This window comes from Macaca nemestrina, chromosome 12 (assembly GCF_043159975.1).
Source record: "Macaca nemestrina isolate mMacNem1 chromosome 12, mMacNem.hap1, whole genome shotgun sequence".
In the NCBI taxonomy this organism is placed as follows: Eukaryota; Metazoa; Chordata; class Mammalia; order Primates; family Cercopithecidae; genus Macaca; species Macaca nemestrina.
This window is the reverse complement of record NC_092136.1, coordinates 124,977,929-125,003,453: the sequence shown is the minus strand read 5'-3', so window position 1 is coordinate 125,003,453 and position 25,525 is coordinate 124,977,929. Positions and strand designations below refer to the sequence as shown.

General features: G+C 50.5%; 1 protein-coding gene across 19 annotated transcripts in view; it reads right to left on the bottom strand.

The window, feature by feature from the left end:
* Window positions 1-992: 992 nt before the first annotated feature.
* Window positions 993-25,525, bottom strand: part of LOC105476270 (PBX/knotted 1 homeobox 2) — a 330,030-nt gene continuing 305,497 nt past the window's right edge. For 17 of the 19 annotated variants that reach the window (XM_071076013.1, XM_071076011.1, XM_071076010.1 and 14 more), the window contains 6 exons: window positions 22,456-22,585; window positions 21,896-21,993; window positions 20,881-21,000; window positions 5,300-5,376; window positions 4,248-4,426; window positions 993-3,206 (listed from right to left, as the gene is read on the bottom strand). In XM_071076013.1, the coding sequence (XP_070932114.1) occupies window positions 2,980-3,206; window positions 4,248-4,426; window positions 5,300-5,376; window positions 20,881-21,000; window positions 21,896-21,993; window positions 22,456-22,585 (831 nt within the window). In that variant the 3' untranslated portion in view covers window positions 993-2,979. The remainder of the gene's footprint in view (window positions 3,207-4,247; window positions 4,427-5,299; window positions 5,377-20,880; window positions 21,001-21,895; window positions 21,994-22,455; window positions 22,586-25,525) is intronic. The other 2 variants (XM_071076018.1, XM_071076019.1) reach the window with 1 other exon arrangement.

Below are 25,525 nucleotides of genomic sequence, written 5' to 3'. Positions count from 1 at the left end.
GGGTGATCTGCCAGTACGTGCAAACTCTCCAGAATTCCTGAACGTGAACAAGGCACTCCCCTCCTGCTTCTAAACAGATGCCCCAGACCTCTCAGCAAGGGTGACTGAGGAAGGTACCCTCTCGTCTGGAGGTGACAAGAAGGCCTGCCACTCACTTCTGTGGGGAGATCAGCTGCCCCGAGTTTCTTCTTGCCTGGGGGATTACGGTGCTGACCCCTGGGATTCAAGGGCAGGCTCCCCGCTGGACACAGCTCCAGGGTGAAAGGCCACAGCCAAGACTGCCTCTCCCTCCCGCTGCCTGGGACTTTCACCTGCTCATCAGGAAACAGTGGGCACTGAGGTTAGGTGTGGGGCCGTGGTGGCACCAGCTTCAATCATGAAATCTTGTAATCCCAGCACTTTGGGAGGCCGAGACGGGGGGATCATGAGGTCAGGAGATCGAGACCATCCTGGCTAACACAGTGAAACCCCATCTCGGGAGACTGAGGCAGGAGAATGGCGTAAACCCAGGAGCCGGAGCTTGCAGTGAGCTGAGATCCGGCCACTGCACTCCAGCCTGGGTGACAGAGCGAGACTCTGTCTCAAAAAAAAAAAAAAAAAAAAAAAAAAAAAAAAGATATCCCTCGTGGGCTGAGGATGGAAACGGGAAGGCAGAAGCCTTTGAGGGAGGTGGAGTATGGTGGACATGAGGGACCGGATTCCGAGCTTCCGCTGCCGTCGGGGAAGCTGCCAGGAGAGGGCAGTGCAGAGCTTCCTTCCCTTCTCTCCCTAGCTCTGCCTTACAACTGGCCACACACAAGGTGAGTGTGCCGAACTTGGCTCTTCCTCCCCAGACGGGGCAGCTGAGCTCACGCAGGACGCACATCTACCTTGTCCCCTTCCCTGGGTAGTCAGGTGTATACTGAGGCCTCCAAATTTTGTCTGGCCTCGGGTCCCATGAAAAGAGCAAAGGATTGCCACAGCAACCACAGAAAGAGAATTGTGCACCAGGGTTACGGTAGGTAATGAGATTTACTGAAAACGTCTCGGCCACATTCAGTACTGGTTTGGTGGATACATCAGAAGGAGGTTGCATAACATTAGGCAGGTGGAGGGGCTGGGAGGAAGAGATGTGGGCACCTGTGTGCCAGTGTGCCCGTGCTGGGGGACACCTGTCCAGGTGGTGAGTGGAATGGGGGGGTGTGTGTGTGTGTGAACAAGAGAAACGAACCAGAAAAGGAAATGCATTTTATCCCACTGCACATTGCAAAAGTCTCACGCCAAAAAAGCTAACTTTCCTCTATGTATGGCATCAAAAGGGAGTAAAAAATGATTGGATCACCCAGATTATAAATACGGTTATTTGTTTCTCAAAAATCCCTATTAAAACATTAAATATCAGCTCTTTTGGGGGAGAAATACATTCATTTCAGGGAGACCTCGGAAGAGTGACCATCCTTTTGCTCTACCCCAAGCAGGTGGGGGAGGGGAAGCCCCAGAGGGGAAGCCCCGCGGGTCCCCTCCAGTTGAGCCAGGTCGCCACTCACATCCTGCCACTGAAGGAGATGGCTAATGCACAATTTACAAATGAAACTGCACGTCCATTAAATTAAACCCAATGGAAAACACACATGTGACCAGTCCTGTCATTCACAGCCATGGGGTGAGAGGGAACAGGAGGAGAGGGTGCCAACCAAGGGGGTCTGGAAGGTGGGTGGGAGGGTATGTGTTAGGGTGGACAGTGGAGAGCCTCCTCCTCCTTCCAGGGGCCCCAGTTCCTCCAGGGCTGTGGACAGCAGGGTTAGAACAGCAGGGTGTGTGGGGTGGGCACCCCCGCAGGCTCTTGGGTGCCATTCTCAGGGCCCTCCCCCACATTTTGGATATTGGTGGGAAGGGGGATGTAGCACCTTCTCCAACCCCTGGCTTCCCACTGGACTAGATGCCTTCCAATGTTTCTTCTGCCTTCCCTGAAGGACAGAATGAAGAAAGGAAGCTGGAGGCTGATGGAGCCAGCCTGGGAGCAGAGGGATGGCCGTGGTGACCCGCTGGGTGGAAAGATTCCCAGATAACCTGTTTTCACCTTCTCTGAAGGTCTATGGAGGGTTTGGAGCACTGAGGGTGGGAGCATCTAGGGTAAAACACCATTGTCCTATTGTTACAGGAGCTGAGTTCTGTGACCACCTAGGGACAGCTGTGGCCTCAAAGTCACCTTGATATGGCTCCTAGCCCAGGGTCTGCCATCTCCTTGGCTCTTGGAGTCAACCCAGAAGGGACTCCTCTTAACCTCCCACAGGTTGAGCCCACCAGCTTACAATTTGTTTCCGGGAGAGAGTGAAGGGGACTGTGCCTCCCATCCCTCTCCCCCATGTCCATGGTTGCTGTGCACAGACAGGGCCTTGGAGGGATGAGCTGGAGCCCGGTGGATTCTATCCCATTCTGATCTGCAAGATGTGATGCCTCAGGCCCTCCCACTCCTCTGGCCACTGGTTATGCTTTGGGGCTCCCTCCTGCCCTTGAATGTCTGTCAAAGGAGCTGAGAACCTTCTGGGGATGAAACTCAGTCTCCCTTTGTCTCTCCCCTTCCTTCTAAGTCTGCCCCCGGAGCAAAGGCCCACTCTGTGAACAGCACCAATCTGCCTCACAGTGCAGGGCTTGTAAACGACTCAAGTCCTTCCATGGGTGGGGGCCATGGGTGCCATCTGTCCTCAGGGATTTGGTGAGTCCAGATCTCACTGCTGTCTTTCCATACAGGCTGCTCGACTGGCCCCGCCAAACAGAGTCCTTGGCAGTTCCGGGGAAGTGGGACTGGGGTCCTCGTTGAAGCTCGGTGGTTGGGAAGGAACAGGTGTCTCCTCTGCCTTTCTTCAAGCTACTGATTTGGGGAAGCTAGGGCCCAACTCCCTCGGTGCTTCCTGCCCACGTCCCCTTCCCCCCCACCCTGAAGGCCTCCCGGCGACACTCCTCTCCTGCTCGATGATCAGTGCCATCTGGGCTGCCCGACTACTCCAGGGAGTCACTGTGTTCCAAGCCCAGGTCGCTGACATTCGTCGTCTGCAGCTCGTCGACCTCCTCCTCCAGCTCCTCCTCCTCCTCCTCTTCCATCTCATCCTCATCCTCTTCTTCTGTCCCATCCAATGAGTCATCATGTGCAGCCATCATAGCCTGCTGCATGGCCATGGTGGCATTGTCTGAGGACAGGGACTGCAGGTTGTCCAGGTTGATGGAACCTGCATGAGAGAAAGCAAGGGTCAGGACGAGGCAGGGGCTGCCGGTCAGGGCCAGCACCTCTGTGTTGGACAGGGTGTAATGGACTGGCTCATAGAGCAGTGAACTTCTCCTTTCTAGGGCTGCCCAAGTCTGAGCTGGACAATGCCCTGGTATGAAGTCTCCCATCCATTCACTTGTCAGCTACTTCCTGCCCCATCTCAGGAAGCAGCACTCCTAGCCACCATTCACTGAGCATTTTCTTTATGTGTTGACCACTTTTGACTTTCTAACAATTCTGTAAGGTAGGTATTATTATCCCCATTCTAAAGAGGAGGAAACAGGGTCTCAGACAGTTAAGTCATTAGCTCAAGATGACATTGTCAGTGATGACAGAGTTGGGATTCTCTCCCAGGTTGGTCTAGTCCCCTAAATCTTTTTTTTTCCCCATCATAACCCATAAGATGATGGCTTAGCACAAAGGAACCTGTGTGCAACCATACGCATACACGTGTGCATGAGGTTATGTGTGCACACACACACACCTACACCCCACTCCCCATGCAGAGCTATCTTCATGTGCCAAGCTATAAAATGTCTGGCTCATTGAATTATTCATTGTGCACTAGGCGACTGGCAATTAGAAAAGTGTATATGGAGGGTGTGATGGAGAGGCTGGGAAAACAGCTCTTCCTAGCCTCTGTTCCCGAGCCAGCTGCCTGCCTTGGTATTTATAGATGGCCCTGGCTCCTGAGGAGCTGCGCAGATACTGACTGGTGCTAAGGAACTCAGATGGGTGCGGACATGGGGGGCTCTGCTGAGCAGTCACTGACTTGCGTGACCACCAGCTGCCACTTGTCTTTATGAGAGTGCATCTGGTCTGTTAAATTATGTTCAAAAACAGCCCCTTCTTTAGGGCTTTGGGGAGGGATAATTGCTGTGACAGAGCAGCGATGGGAGCCCAGGTAAGGAGACAGCCCTTGAATCTTTGCACAGCTTGACCTAAAGAAGCTCCAGAAGCACCCCCAGGCCTTGTCCAGGGCACGCTCAGCCCCAGTTCTCACCATCGGGGTTTGTCCCTGGGGCACCGCCCTGCTGCTGCAGCACCCCTGCAGCGATGGAGTTGGGCCAGAATCTTTGGGTGGGCCGGTGTTGAGACTTGATCTTCTTGGCTTTGGGAGCAGGGTCTGGGTTGCTGGCATCAAGCATGGGCTGCAGGATGCGCCTCCGGGCATTGATGAACCTGCGCAGAGGTAAAGTGGAGACCTGGTGAGTCACCGCCTGCATTGCCTTGGGGTGGGGGTAGGGAGGGTGAAGCTGCCTTCAGACTCCATTTCACAGAGCAGATCGGGGTTCCCGTCCCGGATGTAAAAGCCCAGCAGGGAGAAGGGCCCTGGGTACTGAGAACTTCATGAAATCTCCTGGGGCTTGGAAACTGCAAAGTCGTATGGGAAGAATGCATGGGGGGCCAGAAATCCTTGTTCAAGACCTTCCAGGATGAACAGGGGAGGAGAGCATGGTAGTCATAGGCACTAACCTCTGACTTCTCTCCAGAGGGCCGAGGGCTTGGATCAGGGCCCTCAACTCGGGTCTACTTCCATCCGGCCAGACCGCACTCTCTGAGCTCCCCATGACAGCCCAGCCAGGCACAGAGACTGGGAACGCTGACATCCCTGTGGGGTCAGAATGGCTACTCTTCCTCCCTCTCCCCACTCCCAGCTTTGTAGCACGTTTCAGTTTCAGTTCACATGGGGGTGGGGCAGACCGGATGAGCACTGGCCTCCAGCACACGGGTGCGGGCAATCCTGTCTCTCTCTGCAGTGCAGGTGGGCTGGGGGCTTCGGTGGGCGTGGGTTTTCTATTCCTCAAGGAGCTTCCAGGGATGTGCCTGACACCATGTCCCAGCAGAGGGCGCTGAGAAGCTGCAGATGAAGCCACAGGTGCCAGTGTTGATTCTTGCTTTCTGCTTCTAGCCCAAATGGCGGGACTGGCATGGTAGCTGGGCTGAGATTGAGGCAGATCCTGGCATTGGAGTCTCTTTTCTTTGCTACGCATTCCCCTGCCCAGAAGGTGCCCCCTGGATATGGCAGCCTGTGTGCAGATGGTGTAAACTCACCAGTTATTTACTTGCAGGAGGGTGAGGTTGGTCTGGGCTGCGATCTGCCTCTTCTCGTCCTCCGTGGGGTAGGGGTGCTGAAACGAGAGGTGGAGGCTAGTGAGGGCTGGGCACATGCTGGTCTGGCCCCGCCGAGAGACTGTGCCCATGCCATGGACACTATCCTGAGCCAGGCAGCCTGAGTGGTTTGGGAACCAAAATTGGGGAAGTGTCACGTTTGCTCCCCACAGAGAATGGACCTAGGGCTTGGAGGAAGGCTGCCCCATGCCTGAGACTCCACATCTCAGACTGGCCAGCCCGCAACTGAGCCCACACAATGGGGAACCAGGGAGGTTTCCCAAGACCAGGATGGTTCACTACTGACAGCTTCCAAGGCACATCCTTCTCACTTGATCCTCACTGCTGCCCCCAGCAGGCATTGTCAGTGTTAGGGTTTCCAGTGGCCTCAAACGTCCATAGAAGGTGATAAGCGGGGTGAATGGATCAATCTAAGTTAACTGATATTTACTGAATATCTACTATGTGCCCAGATTTATGCTAGGCATTGCTAGGAGACAGAAGGGAAATATAATAAGTACTACTTGTATAGTGCTTTATAACCTGTAAAATGCTTTCATGCATTTTATTCATGAAAAAAATCATAATTTTATTTAATAAAGCACATCATTAAAACTCTGAAAGGTAGGCAGGTTAGGCATTGTTATTCCCACTTTGCAGATGAAGAGACGGAATGACTCCTCCAGTGTCCCCCAGATGGTAGCACCAGCTCAGATCTTCTGATTTGGGTCCAGTCTTTCTTCCATTGCTTTGCGATGCCACTTTACAGGACTGAGTGGAGATGAGAAAGAGAGCGGGGCAGGTGTCTCTCCCAGTCCCCCCGTGCACTGACTACGCGTCTGTCTCCCTCTCTCAGACTGTGATTCATGAGGGCACCAGGATACTGAATATATCCCCAGTGCCTTCCACATACAAATGACATACAAATGCCTGCTGAGTGAAGGAAAGCAAAAACAGAGCACTCGATGCTGTGGTTTGGGTGATGAGCACTGTAGAGGCTAAGAAGGAGGAGAGAAATAGGTGCTGGCCAGAGCGGTGGGGAAGACAGAACAGGTCACATTAAAGGATGAAAAGGCTCTCAGTGTCAGTGGGAAGAGGGCCCTGACCCCATCAGGAGGGAGGCCACATGATGGCTGAGTCTATGCATTCCTAGGACTTGTTCAGGCCACAGCCCAGTGCCTGGCACCCAGCAGGCGTGCAATTAAGGTGTGGTGAACATCTGAATAAGGCACAGTTTTGTCCTGGAAGCTAGAGGAGGTTTGGGGGCTCTTATGGCAGAAGATCAAGCCATCCAGCATCCTCAGGCTAAGGAGATGCAAACTGTTTTCTTGGGCAGAGCTAGCGGCCGTCCTGGCTGTGCCGGTTCACCAGCCCACAAATGCAGGGCATCTGCTGCATCCTGGGTGCCGGCAAGCAAAAGGTATCCGAAGTTAAGAGCCCACAGACTAGACGGAAAGGATAAAAGGAAGAAAAAGCCTCTCTATTAATGGGAAGTCCGTGCTAAGCACCCGTTTGGTGACAAAAGAAGAAAGTCCTTAGGGAAGGGGATTTCAGCTGGACTTCGAAGAATGGCAAAGCCATTCTAGTAGAGGAGAGGATGATGTTCCAGGCAGGAGCCTTGCACTAGGACTTGACTTATGTTTAAGCCAGTAGGATGAAAAGTTCTTCTACTGTTAACGGCCTCCAGAGAAGGAAATCCTCCAGCATTCCTTGGAAGAATAATGTTTGCTGTCTCTAAGGAGGCTTCTGTTGCTGGGCCCCCATTCGGAGTGGATGTCACAAATACACAGATTAACATGCTCCAGTCTGATGGGGAGCTATGAGAAGCAAGTGCCACCCAAAACCGGCTGGTCGCTCTCTTACGTACGAGGATATAAAGCCCCTAACCGCTCCCTGGTGCAGGTCGTCACCGCCTGTCCCTCCTGGAACCGGTATCCCAGGACACACGCGGGGGGCCACGGGGTAAGTAGCAGCATTTAGCAGCTTTGGGGACAGGTGTGTCGGCCAGAACATTCCTGGCACCACATCTGAGTGGTCATGGGAGCAGTCCAGCTTGTACACACCTCAGACCACATGATTCCTGAGGACAGAGTCAAAATAGTCCTGGCCCCTGGACAGACCACGATTGGGTCAGTGCTACTTTTAGCACAACTGGCCAGGCTTGGGGCCAAGGACGGGAAGAAGAATCAAATGAGATCACGGCAAACCATCAAGCCACAGTGGTTGCTCTCTGCTCATTACTGGAGGGAACTCCCTGGAGTTGGAAGAGAAGGGCCCAGACAGTAGCTCTCTGGAAGTAGACAATCCTTCCTTGAAAAAGAAGGATATACAGCTCATGAAAAGCAAGGGGAAAAAAAGAAAAAGAGGTACAGAACAGACTAGAAGATGACAGAGCCTTCTCAGGGACAGCTGGAGCCTCACACGACTGGGCAGTGCTGCCAGGGAGTAAAGGACCTTCAGAGATGGGATCGAGTCCTGACTCCCCCTTAACACTGTGTGACCCTGGCACACGCAAGTGACCTTTGTTTGTTTTATGTCTTCCATCCTTAGATGGGAATAGCAAAACAGTGCCTACCTCTTGGACATGGGGATGATTTAACGAGACAGTGCAGGGTAAGCCTGTGTGCTCCATTGACTCGCTCTGTGCGATGCACTAAAGCCTCCAGGCATCATCTAGTTGAATAGTCAAGGATTCTAGAGAAGGGAATTATGGTATTTACACCAAGTAGGTGTCTCACGGCACTGTAGTTGCCACCAGGAAGTTCCTCTGAAATCTGACCTCAACTCTTTCCCATCTCTCTCTGATACCTCCCTACATAGCCCCATAACGCAACTCTCATCTGGACTAAACTGACGCTAAAAGCATCTTTCAATTGAAAGAGTGAGTTCTGCCCAGACATGGTTCAGAAGGAAGCTAAGCCAGTGCTGGTTCACAGGTCCCTGGACATTTCTTTCACACACAGCCCATTGGCAATTGTCCTTCCACCTCCTAGCCATGCAGATCTCACCACGAGGTGGGCCAGGTCACCAAGGGACATAGCAGATGGGAAGCCGCAGTCTGTCAGTGTCAACAGACACTGGTAGAGCGGGGCTTGGAGCCTGATTCAGACCAGTGAGCCTCCATTAGGTTTCCTGCCATCAGCAGCACAGCACCAGAGGCCACCACACGCTTTTCCCCTTCCTCTCCCTCTTGACGGCTGTGGGGCCACAGGCTGCTGCCAGTCACCACTCTGGGGTGGTTCCACTCTAGAAAGGCCAGAGACCCAGAGGAAGGCAGCCAGGATGGTGGGGAGCCCTAAAATGCCCACATTCCATCACATCTAAGAGGCCATCGATGGTGGGATGTACCCAATTTCAGAAATGTTAAAATGGGGGGGGAAAAGCCTTTTAGAATAAAGAGAAGCACAATAAGTCACTGAAGAAACTTCTCTTTCTGTAGTCATTGTCCTTGTTCAGGCTTTCCATTCTTTCATTTTTGTTCTCATTTTTATCCCTGCTCCCCTTAAAACCATGAATGCTCAGAAAAGTACAAAGAAAAGCAAACCCCATGTAACCACCCCCGGTCAAAAAATAGGATACTACCAGCACCCCACAAACCCCCTTCTGTCCCTCCCAAACGCTTCTCCAAAGATCTCCTGACTTTTACAGTAACCACTTTCTTGCTTTTCTTTACAGTTTTACTATCTGTGTTATATCCTAAACATGATGGCCTAGTTGACATCAGGTTTTTGAACCTGATGTAAATGGAATCATTCATCCACGCTGGTTCTGTTTTACTGTAATTGTTCATTTTAATCGCTGTGTAGTGTTCCACTGTGAAAATACACTGCTGTCCCATTCTTTACCTTCCTGCAATCTCAAAACTCTTCTCTTTCCCTCCGGTTTCTGTGTCAATCTATCCTTCACAATGCCAGCAAGATGGGTCCTTCTTAACCTCCCCCAATCCCCATCCCTGCTTAAGTGAAGCCCTCTTGGATGCCCCTTCTATGAGCTCTGAGCGCTTGCCCTGTCTAGGATTCTTCCTACTACAAGGGTGATCTGTGTAGTTAAACTACCTGTCATCCCAAGGGGCAGGCTGCAAGTGTTTTGAGAAAAGGAACCATGTCTTTCTTTTCAACCTGACTTCACTGGCACCAAGGAAATACGTGTGGCAGGTAGTAAGTGTTCAGTACGTATCTGTTGAATGAACAAACATGGGGTCTTTGGAGTAACTGATGCTTCTCACCATTTCCTGTGGGCATCTGTGGGTTAGAGGGGAGTGGGGAAAACATCAGTGATTGGGGCCCCCCAGGAGCTCCACCTAGAAGCAGGTTGCTCTACTTACTAATAATGCTGCTTTTTCAATTATTGTTGAACGTATATTTGGAGAGGATGTGGAAGAGAAAAAGGGGGTACTTAAGAGTCCATTAAGGCACACTGGTCACCTCTCTAAAGAAGACTTGGAGGCAGTACTGTTAGAAGTAGGTGAGAACATGGACTCTGGAGTCGGACTGCCCGGGTTTGAATCCTTGTGTTGTCTCTAACCAGCATGAGACCTTGGGCAAATTACTTGGTTTCTTCTTCTGTAACATGGGAGAGATAATTCCACCTGCTTCAACGTTGTTATAAGAATTAAATGAGTATATGTGCATATATGTATATATATATATGTATATAGGTGTGTGTGTAGCTAAACTGATCAGTACCAGTAAATGACTTAATACGTGAAAGCTATTTAGAACAGTGCTTAGCATACTCTGTGTTTGCTAAATAAATAACAAATAAAATAAACCTGTGGCTTGACGCATGCGGCTGTGTCTCTGAAGAAGCCACAGGTTGTTTCCTGGCAGATGGCAGGAGCCTCCCAGCAGCCCCTTCTGTGAGCGTACAAATACTCTCATTTCTTCAAATGGGTTTTTTTTTTTTCCTGCCTGCCCCAACCCCTGTGTACTATGATGGAGACATTTTATCCTAACCTGGGTCTTAAGCTTCTTGGGGAATGCTGTGAGGCTGTAAATCTCCTGCAGCCATTTCTCAGGTGGACTCTCTTAGAGCTGCAGGCCCTCTGGAGTGTCCCGGGGCTCAGTGCAACCCAGGGGTCTCCTGCACACCTTCCCTTTTCAGCTCCTCCATCCAACCCTGCAGCTGACTTGCCTGTTGTCGACAAGGCTCAGTCTTGGATGGAGAAGCGTCAATCTTCCTCCTTCCCTGGGGAGTCACTGCCAGCGGGGCACACACCCTGGGACAGCGCTACACCAGGGGATGCCTCTGACAGTCAGCCATCACTCCTGGGGAGTTGGAGGGCAGCTTCTCTCTAGACCCCTACAGTGCAGGATGGGTAGGGAAAACCCTCACACCACAGGCAGGAGTCTGAGGGACATTTCTCTGGGACAAAGAGAGAAATGTAACCAAGAACCCAGCTGGCCTGACCTCCTGCCTCCTGGTAGCCTTACACTAAAGGCCTTCAGGCACAGATGCCTGAGCAGCGTCTGGAATGAAAACAGTCATGGCTGGGGTAAGGGGCCGCATTGTTCCCAAGCTTCAAGATGAGAATAAGGGGTGAAGAGGATTTGATGACAACAACCTGGAGCGAGGGCTCACTCCCTTTGGCCAATAAGAATCATAGTGGCATTGATGATTATCTAAGAGATAATTGTCATCCAAAATGACCCCTCCTTTTTCTCTTCCTACCCAATCCTGAATCCTAGCCATCTTCACAAGACCCAGCCCAAATGCCAGCTTCTCCAACCAAACCCTGTTAACCAACATCTCCATATTACACAGAGCTCTCAGGGTCCCTGTGTCCAGCTTCTCCCACAGGGCAGGAGCCCCTTTCAGCCAGCATACCCCAATAAGGTATAAGTGTGCAGACAGCGGTGTCCTCAGCCTGGGTGTGGCTTGCAGAGTCTGCAGCAGCAAGAGCTCCCTGGCTGGTCTCCAGGTGTAAGCAGCCTAGTGGGTTTGCTATCATTTTCTATGCATGCTGACATAAAAAGTGTCAGACAGTGGCCTGCAAGGCCACCATCGCTCAGTGCATAGCCCTTTGCTCTGATGGGTAGGAAGGCCTTTCTGTTGAACTCATGGCCACCCGCCAGGCGCTGTGTTTTCTAACTTATTATCAGTCCTATTCATCACAGGTAGCATTTCTATCTCCATTTTATAAAGAGGAAAGCAAGATCAGAGAAGTTCATTAACCTGTTCCAGACCACACAGTAAGTAAAATTACAGCTTGGACCAACTTCAAGCCTATCTGCCTCCAAAGTCCTTGCTCCGTGTGCTACCCCACGCTGCCATAAAGGAACAGGCTGCCCAAGCCTTCTTTTCTGCAGAAAAATATGCCCAGACCCCTCAGCCGCTCCTCACGTGATATGCTTCCTGTTAATGTCTGTCACTGGAACAAATACCTCCCCATCCTGCCTGCCCCCTCTGAACATGATGTCAAAGAACCTTTTGCAACCTGATTCTACGGCCTGGACCCACTCTTCTGGCTCTTGAGCCCCTCGAGTGTCCGTGCTTGTATAATAGCACTTGATTACATCATGGGTTGACCTCTCCTGGCTTACGTGTATCATTTATTTCCCCAGTTATATGATCAACCCCCTTAGTGCTGAAATCATGTCTCATACCTGAAATTTGGGTGTTTGTGAAGAGTTACATTATTTGGAACCTAGATCATGTTTTTTTTTCATAGACAGAAGTTATTCTAAAAACAGGCAGTTTTCCTGGCTAGTCCTAAAAGCCACTTTGGTGAAAGGTCTGTGTTCAAATGGGGAGGGGTCCATGGGCTTCAGGAAGGACAGGCAGGAAACTGATCTCTGCTTTCAGGGTCAGAACCTGACTGGGGAAGACTCCATGATTGATGCATGTGAACCTTCAGCGTCTCCTTTTTGTGCCCTATTGACACGATGCCACAGTTCCTTTTCTCACAAGCCCCTGGGTTCTGTGTCACCCTATAGTCAGCATGCTGAATCTCAGGCCTCTGGCCCCCCTGACTTCAGGGTCAAATGCCCTGAAACCATGTTCACAATGATCTAAATAAGCTTTCATCAGATTCTCAAAAGATAGAGAGGCTTAGAGAGGTTGAGAGCAATTGCTAGAAACTTCTCCTCTGGCACCCCATTCTGGCTTGGCTCCTCAAAATGCTGTTAGAAAGTGTTTTAACCTTCATCTTCTGCCACCAACAAGCACTGGCATTCCTCCTATTCTTTTTTTTTTTTTTTTTTTTTAATAAGATGGAGTCTTGCTCTGTCACCCAGGCCGGAATACAGTTGTGTGATCTCAGCTCACTGCAAGCTCCACCTCCCAGGTTCAAGCCATTCTCCTGCCTCAGCCTCCTGAGTAGCTGGGACTACAGGCATCCAACACCACGCCCAGCTAATTTTTTGTATTTTTAGTAGAGATGGGGTTTCACCATGTTAGCCAGGATGGTCTTGATTTCCTGACCTCGTGATCTGCCTGCCTTGGCCTCCCAAAATGCTGGGATTACAGGCATGAGCCACCGTGCCTGGCCCCCATTCTTTTTTTCTTTTTTTAAATAAAAAACTCAGCTTTTTGGGGGGGAAATGTGGCGGGGAACAGCGTCTTACTCTGTTGTCCAGGCTGGAGTGCACTGGCACAATCAGGGCTCACTGCAGCCTTGACCTTCTGGGCTCAAATGATCCTCTTACCTCAGGCCCACGAATAGCTGGGACTACACGTGCCCACCACCATGCCTGACTAGTTTTTTGTATTTTTGGTAGAGATGGGGTTTTGCCATGTTGCCCAGGCTGGTCTCGAACTCTTAGACTCAGGCTATCCACCCACCTCAGCCTCCCAAAGTGCTGGCATGATTACAGGTGTGAGCCACTGTACCCGGCCCTCTTTTTTTTTTTTCTTTTTTAAACAGAAGAGGTCTCGCTATGTTGCTCAGGCTGGTCTCGAACTCTTAGGCTTAAGTGATCCTCCTGCCTTGGCCTCCCAAAGTGCTGGGATTACCACTGTGCCTGGCCCCATTCTTCCCATGAAGCTGATCTTAGCTGAGTAGAATAGAAAAGCAAGCTTTTGAACTAATTCATACTAAGCTGTGAATCAATGATGGCCTCACAGGCTTTCACAGTCATTGCTTTTTACAGGGATTGGATAGTTTAAAATGGGTCTCTAATAGTGGAATTTCATTAAAAAAATTAATCCTTAATATGTATGCAAGTGGAATTTCAGACAGTATGAGGAAGTTAAAGGAAAAAGTAGCAGACAAGATATTTTGGAACAAGAATGGGCCAGTCTCCCTAAGCCATTTTCTTGTTTTTTCAGGGGTTCTTGCTGTCCTCCACAGGTTCCCCAAAAGTTTTGCAGTTTCTTTCAGCATTTTCCAAGGCAAAGCCAATTATGGGAACTCCCAAGGTGAGACTGGAGGCATTTGTACCAGTAGCGGTGCCCGTATGGGGACAAAGAACCTTCATGCCCAGCTGCTTATTCTATTCTCACAACAACCTATGAGCTGGATATTGTGGCTCCTGTCTTATAGCAGAGGAAACAGATGCTTAACAAGGTCAAGCTCACCCCAGCTTGACAAGCTCAGTAGAGGGGGTGGTGAAACTCAACCCAGGTCCTGCTGCAGGTACCACGTCCTTTCCACAGGCTGTGTGGTTTCTAAGAAACACTGCCATTCCTATGTCAGGCGTGTGGATGGGTCCTGTAGATGGGCCTTTGACAGGGATACAGCTAGGTACAGTCAACCCCCAGTATCCGTGGCGGACTGTTTCCAGCACCGCTGGTGAATACCAAATTCATGGATGCTCAAGTCCCTGATATAACATGGTGTAGTATTTGCATATAACCTACAAACATCCTCCCATATGCTTTAAAACATTTCCGGATTACTTACAATAACTAATACAATGTAAATGCTACATAAATAGTTGTTATACTGTGTCGTTTAGGGAATAATGACAAGAAGAAAGGTGATACATGTTCAGGACAGATACAACCATCCACTTAAAAATACATTGTCAATCCAAGGTTGGTTGAATCCAGGGACTCAGGACCCATAGACACAGAGGGCTGACTTCCCTTCAAGACTTAACACGATGCTCTGTGCAGGGGAGGTAGCGAGGCATGCAAAGAATGTGGAGTGACCAAAAGCAACACCAAGGCACAGAGGCAACTGGCTGGGCTTCACCTCCACGTGCCCTCCTTGGCCCGGAGCCCTGTGCAGCGCACACGCTGTTCCTGGGGTGCAGCCGCTCTGCCTCCCCCCAGCCAGAATGAACCCTGCATATGAGGTTCTCAGGTTGGAGGAAGGATAGATGGGCATCTGACAGAGTCTAAGATAACAACAGGCACAGAATCATGCAGAGTATACCCGTCACGGCAGCAGGACTTATGAGCCAAGAAGCGAAAGCAACCCTAAAGTCCATCAAGTGATAAATGAATAAACAAAATGTGGTTCATCTGTACCATGGAATATCCTTCAACCACAACATGGAATGAAGTACTGATACACTGTGCTAAGTAAAAGAAGCTAGGCCTGAGAATCTCACAATTCCATTTATGTGAAATGTCCAGCATAGGCAAATGCATAGAGGCAGAAAGTAAATTTGTGGTTGCCAGGGGCTGGCAAGTGATGGCTAATGGGTACAGCCTTTCTTTTTGGGGTGATGAAAATATTCTGGAATTAGATGGTGGTGATGATTGCACAACTCTGTAAATATACTAAAAGCCACTGAATTCCACAGTTTAAAAGGGCAAATTTTATGGTACGTGAATTATGTTTCTATTTAAAAAGTCACACAGAGAAGGCCCTGGGTGCTTTTTGTGAACTCAGCTTTTGTGACCACAGCAGAGTTCACAGGATGGCCCTGGAGCGAGCCCTTGGCTCCTTGTGGCTGAATGGAAGATGGGGTGGTGGATGGCAGAGTGCAGCTGGATGCCACGTCAGGCTTCTGAATGTGATGAATGGTGTGGGGGAGAGGTCAAAGGCAGCATCACCGCGAGGTCTGAAGACTGGGACTGGGCATGTAAAATCCCTACACCTCTTCCAGGACGGGGCTCCACGCCTCCACTGAGAGTTGGGATTCCTCTTTGCTTTACCTAGACTTTGCAATGGGAGCTGAGAGATGTCTGTGGTTTCTTGGGTCAATGTGGTGGGTAAGAGACTAGAGCCTCCAGTTGCATAGGTCAGGGTTCAAATCCTGTGCCACCTTTCATCCATGTGACCTTGAGAAAAGTTTTGCCTTCTTTGAGTGTCAGTTTTGTCACTGGTAAAATGAGGCGAATCGTATTACCTCCTCCTAGGGTGGTTGTGTGGGTTAAATGAGATGATGCGTTAAAGCGTTTAGTGCAGAGCCTGGCACGCTGCAGTGGTTGATGCAGGAGCAGCTCTTCTGGCGGATGGCAGGGCCTGCTGGGGCCTGGTCTCCAGGATCTCCCGCACACAGAGCACATTCTGCAAAGCGGCTCATGTGCTTGGCTGGCAGCAGCACAGACAGATGCCATATTTTGGGATGGAAAGGAGCAGAATCACGTGGCAGGTCAGGAAGACTCCAGGATCTGGAGCAGAAGGGGCGGAGTAGAAGCTGGGGAGGAGGAACAGTGCCTACCTCTCCACCCTCCAAGAGAAGGACTGTCTGCCATGGGCTCTCAACCGACCTGAGTCTGCTATGGAATGATTGCTTCCAGCAGGAGTGTAGCCTCTTTCAGCCAAATGCAAGAGCAAGAAAATGTCACTGGATTCTTCAGGGATGTAGAGGCGAACAGCTAATGGATGAGACCATCCCAATCTCACTGCAGCCTAACAGCAGATGGGATTTCACCTCCATCTCGGGAGCCTTCTATCATCTGAATACTTTTTTTGTGGCTGAACAGTAGAAATGACAAGAAGCCCCAGACATAGGACAAAGGGAACCAAAGAATACAGACTTATACCCCAGGGAAAGAAGACAACAGAAACAACCAGTATTTACTACAGACATTCTCACAACCAATCCCTATTTAGCAAAGTTTCCGGATTAATTGATGGCATGTCCATTTCTTCTGTAAATCGTTAGAATTGTTCTCCGCAGCACTCTGAATGCTTGAGATGAGAAGGCTGTTTTGTAGAATGTCTGTTAGCTACACTATCTGCTTATCTGAAAGCCAGCAGTGCTCGTATCCAGACTGGTTTATGCCAGTTCTATGTTATTATTAATAAAGTATGTAAATTTCTGTAATTTAACAAACTCTTCTGTAAACCAATGAAATATGAGTACAAAAAGAGTCGCTGTTGATAAGTAGAAAGTTTTCAAAAGTCTTGAGGCCCAAATTTGCTTACAAATGCTGAATAGTTAGGATCAGATGAGACAAACATAAAGGATTGGAATACATAATAAAAATATGGAAAGATCTCGCGGACAGATTGGTTCCCAAATATCAAAGTTGTAATTCCACTTTCCATTGAGGTGGAATTTATAGATGTTACATTATAGGAGAGGTTTATGCAAGGAAGATGACTCACAATCAGAAAAAGACCTTAGTCCTGTATCAAAAGATTAGCAAATGAATGTATACGATAAGTCCATCTTTTAAATTAAAGTATCTCTTTGGAATGGTTGTTTCTTTTTTAAACTAAGTTTTTCAATCAACCACAGATTAGTTGTCCCAACTGCACTGGATGTGAGAACATCGATGGCATATTTAGGTTTGTCCTTACTTCTTACCCTTTCTGCTCTTCTTTCCCAAAGCTGAGCAGCTCCTATTGACCTGACACAGTGTCTCCCTAGAGTTGCAGTTTTCAAGAATTACAGTCTCAGAGTTGTTCCTCAGAGCAACAGTGAAAACACCAAGAGGGGATGTAAAGCGCTCACGTAAGTTTGGGAGACGCTTTGAACCTTACCCCTCTTGCAAATTCACCATGCCTCTTCGTCCTGTAAGAATAAACAGAATACACTATGGAGGCCAAGGTGGGCAGATCCCTTGAGGTTGAGTTCGAGACCAGCCTGGCCAACATGGTAAAACCCCACTTCTACTAAAAATATGAAAATTAGCCAAGCGTGGTGGTGGGTGCCTATAATCCCAGCTACCCGGGAAGCTGAGGCAGGAGAATCGCTTGAACCTGGGAGGTGGGGGTTGCAGTGAGCCGACATCGTGCCATTGCACTCCAGCCTGGGCAACAGAGTGAGACTCTGTACCCTACCATGAAAAAAAAAAAAAAAAGTCTAAACTTTCTATAACTCAGATTGGCCCAAAGTTATTTCACCATGGAACCTCTTTTGGGGCGCGAGACCTCATAAATCCTGTAAAGCTTCATACCTTGGGAATCAATGCTGTAGGGCTCATAGAGGAATATAATGTATGATCCTTATTTTTGAGAAATTTATGACAGAGTCAGAGATACAAGAGAGGTACACACATCTACACAAAGAACGGGTAAGTCACAGTATTTTCAGTTACCCTTAGGGTCAATGAGAGTAAAATCAGTAGGTGTTATAGATGAAAACAACAAATCAGCCATCTACCTCTGATTAATATTCACAAATTTTGGGTCTTCAGCCTCCAAAACTTGCTCTTGGTCCATTGTTCTAAAAAATTCAAAGGGAACTTATTTCTTAAGTGCTATATGCTAGGCCTGGCTCTTTATATATGTTTTCTCATTGAATTTTCACAACCATGGGAAATAAGTATTATCTTCTTCTTCTTTTTTTTCCAAGAAATAGAATCAGGGTAATCACACTGCTGGTGGGAGAGCCTCAATTCATACCTCGATCTGTCTGGTTTCAAATCCTGTCTTCTTTCTACTGTGCCTAGTTATGAAGAGCCTGTATAGCCTCTTTCCTGAAGCAGCTGGGGTTTGGTGAGGGTGTGTCCACATGTGCATGGCTGTGTGGCCCAGGTGTGGCCTGCCAAGGACAGCTGGGTCTGCTTGTTTCCCTAGAGCAGCCTGGACTTCTCATTTTCTTTCTCCTCCTCAGTCCCAAAGTTCTGAGCTCTGACTTTAGAGGCCCAGTGGCCACTCCCCTTGCCTCTCTAGAGGCCACTGTGATGAACTGGGGGAGGACTCTGCCAATGTTAAGCATGTCATGAATGGCACCTGCACCTGTACACACTGCCAGGCCAGAGAAGGCAACAGGGGTGGGTGGCAAAGTGTGGGCAGAAAGCCCCTCCTCATGCCCTCCGGCAAGTCCTCTACCCCATCCCTGGTGCTTTCTGTAGAGCCAGCCTGGGTCCTGCCTTGCTCTGTGCTCAGCTACTACCTCCTCTCTTCACCTCCCCTTCCTCTGCCTTCCCAAGTCTGGGTGGAAGTGACCATGGAGTGGAAAGACAGGACCCCGAGATCTGCAGGGAAGCTCACGAGGAAGGGGGTGAGAGGGCGGAGCATGAACTGAGGTCCCAGGTGAGAGGCCAGGCACGGCCAGGAGGGACAAAGATGGGTGACCCTCCAGTCTCAGGCTAATGACTCCCAGGGGTGAGCGGCAAGTGGGGAATGGAAGGTAGTGAAGGGGAAGGCCACAGATGGGGGGTGGGCGTCACTGAGCAGGTGCTGACCTGGACACCTGGGCTCCTGGGCTGGGGAATCTGCCTTGCAGCTTCCTCTCTCCTCTTGCCTTTTTCCCCCTTCAGAAGTGAGGTTGTAGGTATGTTCACAACAGTCTTCAAAAATGCATGGGGGTGGGAGGTGGGGAAGGAAAGGGAGCATTTTTTAAGCAACTCAGTGTGCCAGGGTCCTGGCAATCTTTCATTACTTCATCAGTCTTCCTAAGAGGCGAGTGTGGCCAAGTTGCAGGGTAAAAGGTAACTGAGATTTGAACCCAGGTTCAGCTGCCTCAAAAGCCCATGAGCTTTCTAGCACACCTGTGACCCTGCATTGTACGTCACCCACCACAATGAGTGGAGCCAGAGTTAGCTCCACTAGCCGTTGGGAGAGGGTGGTGCTTTAATCTCGGTTATGCCAGGTCAGCACACAGAAGATGTGTCCTTCCCTAGGGAGCCCCTCCTCCCACAGGTAGGCTGGGAGCTGTGGCATGGACACTGGACCCACAAGCCACTGAGTCCATCTGAGCCCCCTGGCTCTCGGGCAGTTTGGAAAACCAGAAAGGCAGGAGACCTGGGCATTCCCCCTGTGCACTCCAGCCACTGACTCAGAGCTGCTCCATAGAGACCTGAGGCTGGACCTGCTGCGGGGCCTCTGGCCTCATCACGTAGGCACAGGAGTCCCTCCAGCGTCCTCTCCTCACCTTAACTCCAGCATTCCAGCCCCTCCTCTCCAAATTAGCTTTCTCATCTGGAAACTGTAGGTCTTCAAACCAGTGAGTGCTTTCAAAATGTACTCACTCAGCAAACCACTGGGGCAGCCCCACATCCCCAGAGGCGAGGGGATACTTCTGGGGAGATGCCGAGCTCCGGCTCTCATCGCTTGCTAGGAGGTGATCCTTCCAGCCTCCTGGGTGCACAGGAAGGTCCAGCACTTCCAAATCAGAGCTCCCAAGACCCAGTCAGTCTTCTGCTGCCACTAAAGTCTGAGAACCACTGAGGCCTGGTTTCCATGGCTTCTGAAGGCTCTCCCATTTCAGATAAAGGGCTGCTGACGGACTCACTAGTTTCCATGGCCCATTTGATTTTTCTCCTCCCTGGAGAAGGATTTCCTCTTCCTCCTGTTTTTTCCCATAGTTCTCCAGCCAATGGATCCTCAGTCCCTTGGAATTTGTCTTGTACCTGTGTCTGTCTGTCTGTCCTGACATGCCAGGGCAGGAGCTCACAGATTAATGGAAGCCAGCCTGTGGTCACAGCACCTACCTCCCCACCCCAGAACACACACACACCAGGGTATACACCCTCGGCACAGTCATTGGCCTTTATTTACGGCCACAGCCCTTGGAAGTGGTGTTAGGGGATTGCAATTATGAAGCCTTTCCTGACATTCCACCAAAGGCTTGTCTTTTGCAACTAACGCTGCGCACAGCCACACAGCAACCATCACACAGTGTGCACTGTATCAACACTCCACTGTAACCCAAGAGAGTGGGCCGTTTTATAAAAGGAGCTGCTGAGGCTTATGAAATAAATAGTGCTGTGTCCTGGAACTGAGCTGTGACGTGAGGAGCCAGGATTCCAGCCTTGGCCCCCATCTCTACCACACAGCGCTTGGCTCACCCAGCGGGGAGGACTCAGGAGTCCTGGCAGAGTCAACACGTTCTCCCATGGGAGACGGGCACAGTGAGCGTGGCTGTGGCAGGGGGAGGGCTCTGGTCCAGAAACCACCCACTCCCCACGACGACCCTCTCTCTGTTCATGAAACAGTGTGACACATCTGCCCAGTACTTGACTCTTCGGCATGCGCTTGTCCCCATTACCCCATGTGTTGCCACATTTTTTCCAGACAGCAACAGTAGCAGGTACTAGAGATAGTCTCCCAGCTTTAGGTCCCACCTGAGCCCCCCGGCCTGGCCTCCAGATGTCATCCCTATCAGAGAGCGCTCCCTGAGGCCACGCCCTCTGTCTGTGGGTTTGGAGCCGACAGCAGAGTCTGGTACCCACGTGGTGGGTTATTCATACCCCATGCCGTGACTCCACACCCCCAGGACACACACACTCACCATGAGATGCTGGAAGAGCCAAGAACGCATTATATTGGTGGCATGCTTGGGCAAGACTCCTCGTTTGTTCTTGGACTTCTTATCCTCATTGTCCAGGAGGGAGGTGAGGTCAAGGTTAACCTTCAGGGCACGTGGAGAGAAAATCAGCATCAGCAGCCTGTGAGGCCAGCGGCTAGGGACCTGTTGCCATAGCGACGGCAGGCTCGGCTGCCAGCCCCTTTCCCGGCTCACTCCTAGGGCCCTGGGGAGGTCGCCTTTCCCTCTCACCCCATGCCAGCCCCTCAGAGAGTGGAGGTGAGGCTCAGGTGATGGGAGAAGGGAAGAAGGACAAGGAGGAAGAGATGGGGCAGGGGGAGAGGGAGGGAGAGAGTGAGAGAGAGAGTGAGAGAGAGAGAGAGAGAGAGAGAGAGAGAGAGAGAGAGAGAGAGAAAGACAGAGGAAACAGGGCCATGCAGAGAGAACAGTAGAAGATATGAATTTGCCATAAGCCGTCAAGTAGTTATCAGCATTTCTGTGGTACTTTACAGTTTGCAAAGCACTTTCCTATCCATCACCGTGGTTCATTCTCACAGCAGCCCTGTAGGTTGGCTAGGCTGTGTGCAGTTGCTATTAATCCCCCTTTTATCAATAAGAAGTCTGAGGCTCAGAGAGGTTAGGTGACTTATCCGAGATCCCAGAGTTAATGTCAGATCCCAGACTCTGACTTCCGATCTTTCTACTCTTCCTTTGTGTGTGCACTCTCTACCACTGAGGGACACAGCGGCTCAGTCTGCAGACAGGAATAGGAAGTGCAGGATCCTTTGATGTAACCCCAGGAGGGAGGCAGCAAAATCCCAGGAGTTGATAAAACCTTTCCAAGACCCAGCTTCTTATCTGTAAAGTAGGAGTAATGATACCTCTTAGAGGATGATGAGGATTCAATGAGTCACTCGTGTAAAGTGCCTGGCAGATAAGAAGCGATCACAGGTGCCCTAGCCCACACCATGCACATGTGCACACACCTACACACACTCACCTGTGTGTTCTGGATCTGGATGGCTCCCTGGGGGATTGCTTGGGTGACCACCTGACCCTGGGAGGTTACCATGGTAACCGGTTGGTATAAGGCTCCACCTGAGGAGACAACCAGTTTTGGGGTCCCCTGCCATGGGAGTGGGTAGGAGCAAGGGCAAGCAGGGTTCCCAGTTCACTTGGCACTCACGTGTAAAGACCCTCTACTTTGGAGCCCTTGGGTAGCGAGCTATGGCTCTTCTGCTTTATGGGTGGCTGGGGGATGGTGTCTACAGCCTAGGGCAGAGCCTTTGGTGGGAGGTGCTTCAGGGAAGGGACAACAGCCTTACTTGGTCCTCTCAGGGACTCATGAGATTTTGACCCAGATTTGTTCTAAACCATCACAATTGGGTCTTGGTGCTAACTGTCTACAAACTTACAGAAAACTTTAGTCAAGAAACTGAGCTGGGAGCCCCTCCCTCGGTGGGGGACAACCCCCACCCCCCACCCCTGGAACCGCCTCGGGACCACCCTTTCTCCTCCCGGGGAATTCCCACAATCCCCCTTCCCGGTCTTTGCACCGACCTGACACGACTTGTGAGTTGACGGTTGTCATGGCGATGTTGCCCTGCTGGAGCGCTGAGGCTGGGACCACAATTCCCTGGGGGTTATTGGAGACTCCAGACATGGAATTGGGGGAATTCTGCAGGAGGTCCTGGCAGTGAGGGAGGCGTGGTTTGTGACAATGTCACTGAGAGCTTAGACCCTACAGCCCCAGAGTCCTCTTCTGTCCTTTCCCCTTCCTGCCTGCCCCCTCCCTCCTTGTAGCTCCTCCCCAGACCCAGGTCCAGAAGGCAATTCTCATGGTTTCCTAGAAAGAGTGAATAAGAGGGCTCAATTAAAAAAAAAAAAAAAAAAAGAAACCCAAAAGAGTCACCCTTTTAACCATTCCATTACCCTGAAAACCTAAGGCACAAATTATCTGATAACCCATGGTCTCCTCCTTGGCTATACTTAGAAATCTCCAGTAACGATGCTTGGGTTCCAATCTCAGAGTCTCATTTAATTGGTTAGGAGTGTGTCCTAGGCTCTGGATTTTTTTTTCTTGATCAGATCCATCACATTCAATGGGCTCTGGGTTATTAAAAGCTCCCCAGGTGATTCCACTGTGCAGCCGGGACTGAGAAACTGGCTTCACCTGGTCGGCACCTGCTCCTCCTTCAGCCACGCTTGTCTCCTGATGCTTTCCCATCCCCCGGCTCCTCTCCACACACCCTCCATCACAGGCCCATCACACTAGGCTGCACACACAGAGCAGCCTCCAGTTCTCACCTCTGTATCCTTAGCACCTAGCCCAGGAGACTAAAATCCATGTTAAGAAAGCAAGTGAAAGCTGCCCTAGCCTTCCCATAAGCTGTCTCCTAAGGGTGTCTCATATGAACCTCAGCCACCTATGGCATATGGCATCGATTCTGTTCTCTTCCTCAGGATCCCCACAGGATTCCACTGGAAACAGATTCCCCTCTCCCCACACTGCCAACCAGCACGGAACCCTTGCCACGTTTCTTTGCATTAGCCCAGGCAGCTAAGACATGTTTTCCTGGCCCTCTGCTCCCCTCACCATTCCCAGTTAACAGCTGGGTAAAGAAGTCCTTGGACTTGCTGTGGAGCCCTCCCTGCCTTCTAGGGAGCCTGCGTTGGGAGGCTGGGTGCTTGGAGAGAATTTGTGAGGAAGGAATAGGATGTGGGAGAGGTTAGGGGCTCTAGGTTTGGAGAAGACAAAAAAGGCAGCAAGTGAAGTGTGGGAGCCTCAGGAGGCTAGCCTGGGTCTCTTAGCTCCTCCTAGCCATGGTTCCTCATCTGAAGACGGGTGTGAACCAGTTAACAGGTTCAATGGCCATTTAGGTGACATTCCCATGCTCAAATGCTGGAATCATAAGGCGTGAACTGCAAGGATCTAGAGACAGGTAAATGGTCAAGGAAATAGACAAAATGGGGGAAAAAAGGAGGTCCCCAGCTTCCCAGTTTTTGTTTTAGGACTTGAAGAAGCTTAGGTCTCCAGCCTCCAGAGCAAGTCTAGGGTTTTGAGCCCAGAAATCTGTGTTTGGAGGAAACCTCGAGCCAGTGACTGCCTACCTGTAGCAAGAGACAAAGGCAAAGTGTTACAGCCCTGGGGGACAGCCATGGCGCATCTCCTCCCAGACCCTGACGACACAGAAACTGGCAGAGCCTGTCAGGAAGTGGAAGTCGGCACTGATTTATACATCTCACTCGATTCAGCTGATTAAATCCCCCTTGGCGTCTCCTCCAGAGCTGCCTTTTTTACTCTCCCGGGTTGTCTCTGGCCCAAGAGCTGGAGGAGTATTGCCTATAAATAAGCAGCGCCAGGAGGAGAGGAGCCAAGCACGCCCTCCTCCCACCCACCTGCCGCACGGGCTTCCTGGTCTGGCTTCTCTGGGTGGGTGGGGCGATGGAGGCCTTGCTTCTATTCTGAGCTCACCTCTGCTGCTGTGACCTTGGGGAACAGAGGGAGCAGCTCTTGCCTTGGCTTCCCCTTCCTGGGGCCCCGTGGGAGCCTCCTAGCCCGTGAGGTTTATACTTTGAGCAGAGCTCTTGGCCTTCCGTTCCTGCAGCTGCAGTCTAAAATGGAGTCTGCCATGCAGAAGCCTAGAAACTGGAAGAGCCCCTCAAAGCCACACATTTCCCCTCCCTGAAGTACAAATAAGGTTTAGAGATGCCCGGGACTTCCCAAGGCCACACAGCTGGTTAGCAGCCAGAGGACTAGAACACAGCTCTCCTTCACCCACAAATGCCCCCTACACAGGTTCTGGACTGCAAATGCTCCTTGAATCCTGCAGGTTAACCAATCATCACTGCAGGCAAGGTGAACAGATAAAAACAACGAAAACCCGGAAGTCCAGAAGCAGCGGGGGCACTGGAGGAAAGGCAATCACGTCACCACCCCTCCGCGGGCCTCATCTCCTTATGTATACAGTGCATGTGACACCTGGACCCTCAAGGCCTGAGTTTTCAGCGATGAGACTGCTGTTTGAGTTCTCCTTGTTCCAACATCCCAGCCTACCATTCTCATGGTATGTAAACCAGTGCTGATAATATATTTGAAGCTGAAGCAAACTTGGAAGGTAAATTTACTTTTTAAAAAATTTTTTTTGAGACAGGGTAGAGAGTCTTGCTATGTTGCCCAGGCTTGTCTCAAACTTCTGGGGTCATGTAATCCTCCCAGCTGAGCCTCCTGAGTCATTGGGATGACAGGTGTGAGCCACCACACCAGGCTTGAAGGTGAATTTAATGGGAGAGTGGGTACCTCCACGCCATTCACCTTAAAACCAGTGGAAGTGACTTCTCAATAATCCCTTGTTTGGAATCATCCATGCTAGCATGTGCCTCTTTTGGTAGGGATGTTTGAGAATTTCAAACATAAAAAGTTATCCCAGACTTTCTTCATCCCCAAAAAAGTACCCAACAAGGTTAGAAAAATACAAGCAAAGTCAGTAAAATAAATACAAGATGTGCCCCTTGGGATTCAACCAACACACATTGTTCCCTAGCCAAAGGCAGAGGGTGAGCCACCACCTGGATGCTTCGTCTGCTTACTCAGACCCTGGCTGCTTCTCCACCTTGTGGCTTGGATTCC